At 48.8% G+C, this 2,490-nt stretch overlaps 1 protein-coding gene across 1 annotated transcript; it reads right to left on the reverse strand.

The window, feature by feature from the left end:
* Positions 1-566: 566 nt before the first annotated feature.
* Positions 567-1,472, reverse strand: SMAD7 (SMAD family member 7). Its single transcript, XM_009698264.1, has 2 exons — positions 1,400-1,472; positions 567-1,295 (listed from the first exon to the last, which is right to left on the reverse strand). The coding sequence occupies exons 1-2, from the start codon at positions 1,470-1,472 to the stop codon at positions 757-759; spliced, it is 612 nt and encodes a 203-aa protein (XP_009696566.1). The 3' UTR covers positions 567-756.
* Positions 1,473-2,490: the final 1,018 nt, after the last annotated feature.

Here is a 2,490-nt window from a genome sequence, read left to right on the forward strand (position 1 = left end):
TTTTTCTTTTGTTTTCCCATTTGTTTTTAATTCGTTTTGTTTTGTTTTGTTTTGTTTCAGGCTTAGGCTTCTGTTGCTTCACATCTCAGCTCAAATTATAAAGCACGGGCCATGCACGAGGTTTCTCCGCTGTCGTCTTCTCCCCTTGCGTCAATCCATGACCATTAAAAAAAAAAAAAAAATATCCGTGGAAGGATGAACACAGTGACAAGACGTGAACCCAGCAACAAGAAAAATAAAATAAAAATTAAAAGGGTGGGTAAAGACCTGGTTGGGAAGGTTTCACACCATCCTTTGGCGGCAACGTGGGGTTAGCACCACTGGGGAAGGGGGTCTCGGTGTCACCGTCACCGGGGATGGCTGGCGGCAAGGGGAAGGTGGTGCGTAAAAAATACAGGTATCCTGTTGTTTTATCCAAGAGAAGGAGCTGTAACGTATAGCAAGTGGCTTCCAAATCCACCGATCACATAGGATAATCCTTTCAGAGGCGTGAAATAATTATCGCATGCGATCCATCCCCCCGCACTCTTCTCTCGCCCTTCTGAGTTATTGGTCATTCACACTTTTAAAAAATAGATATCTTTATCAAAATACCCAAGGCAAAAAAACATCTTTCCATAAGCTATTTCTCAAAACGGGGGGTGGGGAAACAAACAAAACAAAACAAAAACAAAAAGTTTGCATGAAAAGCAAGCACTCAGAAGGAAATAATAGCAGCAAAGTAGTATAAATGTCATGAGTCCACTCTGTCTCGAGTCATCGGTTATTAAAAATAACCTCCAACCAGCACGGGCAACTGCTGATAAACTGTCTCGTGTAGCACTGGCCCCAGCCTTTCACAAAGCTGATCTGAACAGTAAATCCGGTCCATGGTTGCTGCATGAACTCATGGTCGTTGGGTCTCTGCAAGCTGTACGCCTTCTCGTAGTCAAAAGCCTTGATGGAAAAACCTGGAAACACTTTGTGAACCAGCAACGTCCTGGAGTCGGGGTTGTCCAGTGTGGCCGACTTGATGAAGATGGGGTAACTGCTGCGGTTGTACACCCACACGCCGTCCACTTCCTTGGTGAGTTGGATGCCATAGCCGATCTTGCTGCGGACCTTCTGCACCAGTTGGCTTTTGTTGTCCGAGTTGAGCTGTCCGAGGCAGAAACCATTCCCCTGAGGTAGATCATAGAAGATATCCAGGGAGGGCTCTTGGACAGAGTACAGCCGACCCACGCGCGTCTTCTCTTCCCAGTATGCCACCACGCACCAGTGTGACCGATCCCCCGGCTCCTGAAGAACTTGGGAATCTACAGAACAGGAGGGGAAAAAAAAAAAAAGGAAGAAAAGGAGAAATTGAGCACCGGGGAGGGTAATACAACCCAAAAGCAACGCAATCCTGGCAGGTCCTTGCCTGCCCATGTCTCCGTGATGCTCTCCATGCGCACGCCAACGCCCACAGCACATCCACCGTTTCCAAAGGCCATGTGTTAAGGTCACTATCAAGACCATTTAAGTTGACCCAGGTTTGGGCGATACCCATGCTGCTTCAGTGCCCAGCTCTGGTTGAAGTTATGGGTCCTAAATCACCGGGTCCACCTTCAGAAGTGGCTTGAGACCCACCAGCAGCACCCACGGCACAGCCATCCCGCACCCAAACCACCACCAGGATCATCTTCAGTTCCACCAGCAGCGATGAGATGCTCCAACCAGCTGCATCCAGCAAGACCAAACACCCTAAACCCCCTTATTTGCACCCCTCAAATGATGGATTCGTTTCCCTTAGTAACAGACACTGAAAAAAAAATGAGGTGCTGCTAAAAGAAAAGCACATTGAAGGTCATCCCATGGGACCAGAGAGGAGAAGGACTTGCCTGGTCTAGTTCACGGGGCTTCTCCCTGCCCGTAGGCAGAGCCTGGGTGATGGAGAGGATGGAGACGGCGGATGAAGCCCCGACCCATGGGAAGCACCGTCAGACGATGGCCCGGTAAGGACCAGAAATCTCATGCTTGTTAACGAAAATGGCCTAAAAAAACCTCCAAAAACCCCAGAAATTCGTTCCCGTAGCCCTTCTTTTGACCCCCTTGCACGTAGCTACTCCGTTTGAGCAGCGAGGAGATGATATAGGATGAAAAAAAGCAAGGGAGGGGGGCTGAGAAATGTGAAAAAGTCCCTTTTCCTGATGGAAGATCCGTAGGAGCCTGGCACTGCTCAGCCGGCTAAGTCCTTCCAGCCTTGGTGGGCACGTTAAGATTTGGGAACTCTGTATTTTTTTTAGAAAAGAATATATTTTTAAATAAAAAAAAAAAAATCAAGCTGGGAATGCAAGTTAGTGAGTGCTACCGAAATAATCCCCTACACCACGGGAGCAGCTATGGGACCAGAGATGCCGAGTGACCCAGCACCCCAAAGCTCTCCCCGCATCACCTCAGCATCCCCCCCCCAAAACCCTCCCCAGCGTGAACAACGGCAGCGGGACGCTCACTGCCCCGGTTTCTATATTT

This window comes from Cariama cristata, unplaced genomic scaffold (assembly GCF_000690535.1).
Source record: "Cariama cristata isolate BGI_N322 unplaced genomic scaffold, ASM69053v1 scaffold17604, whole genome shotgun sequence".
NCBI lineage: Eukaryota > Metazoa > Chordata > Aves > Cariamiformes > Cariamidae > Cariama > Cariama cristata.

Excerpts from the sequence above, each read along its gene's own strand:
- SMAD7 (XM_009698264.1), bottom strand. The coding sequence starts at position 1,472 with ATGGCCTTTGGAAACGGTGGATGTGCTGTGGGCGTTGGCGTGCGCATG. Across the intron at positions 1,296-1,399 it reads CATCACGGAGACATGGGCAG|ATTCCCAAGTTCTTCAGGAG; the intron begins GCAAGGACCTGC and ends CCTGTTCTGTAG.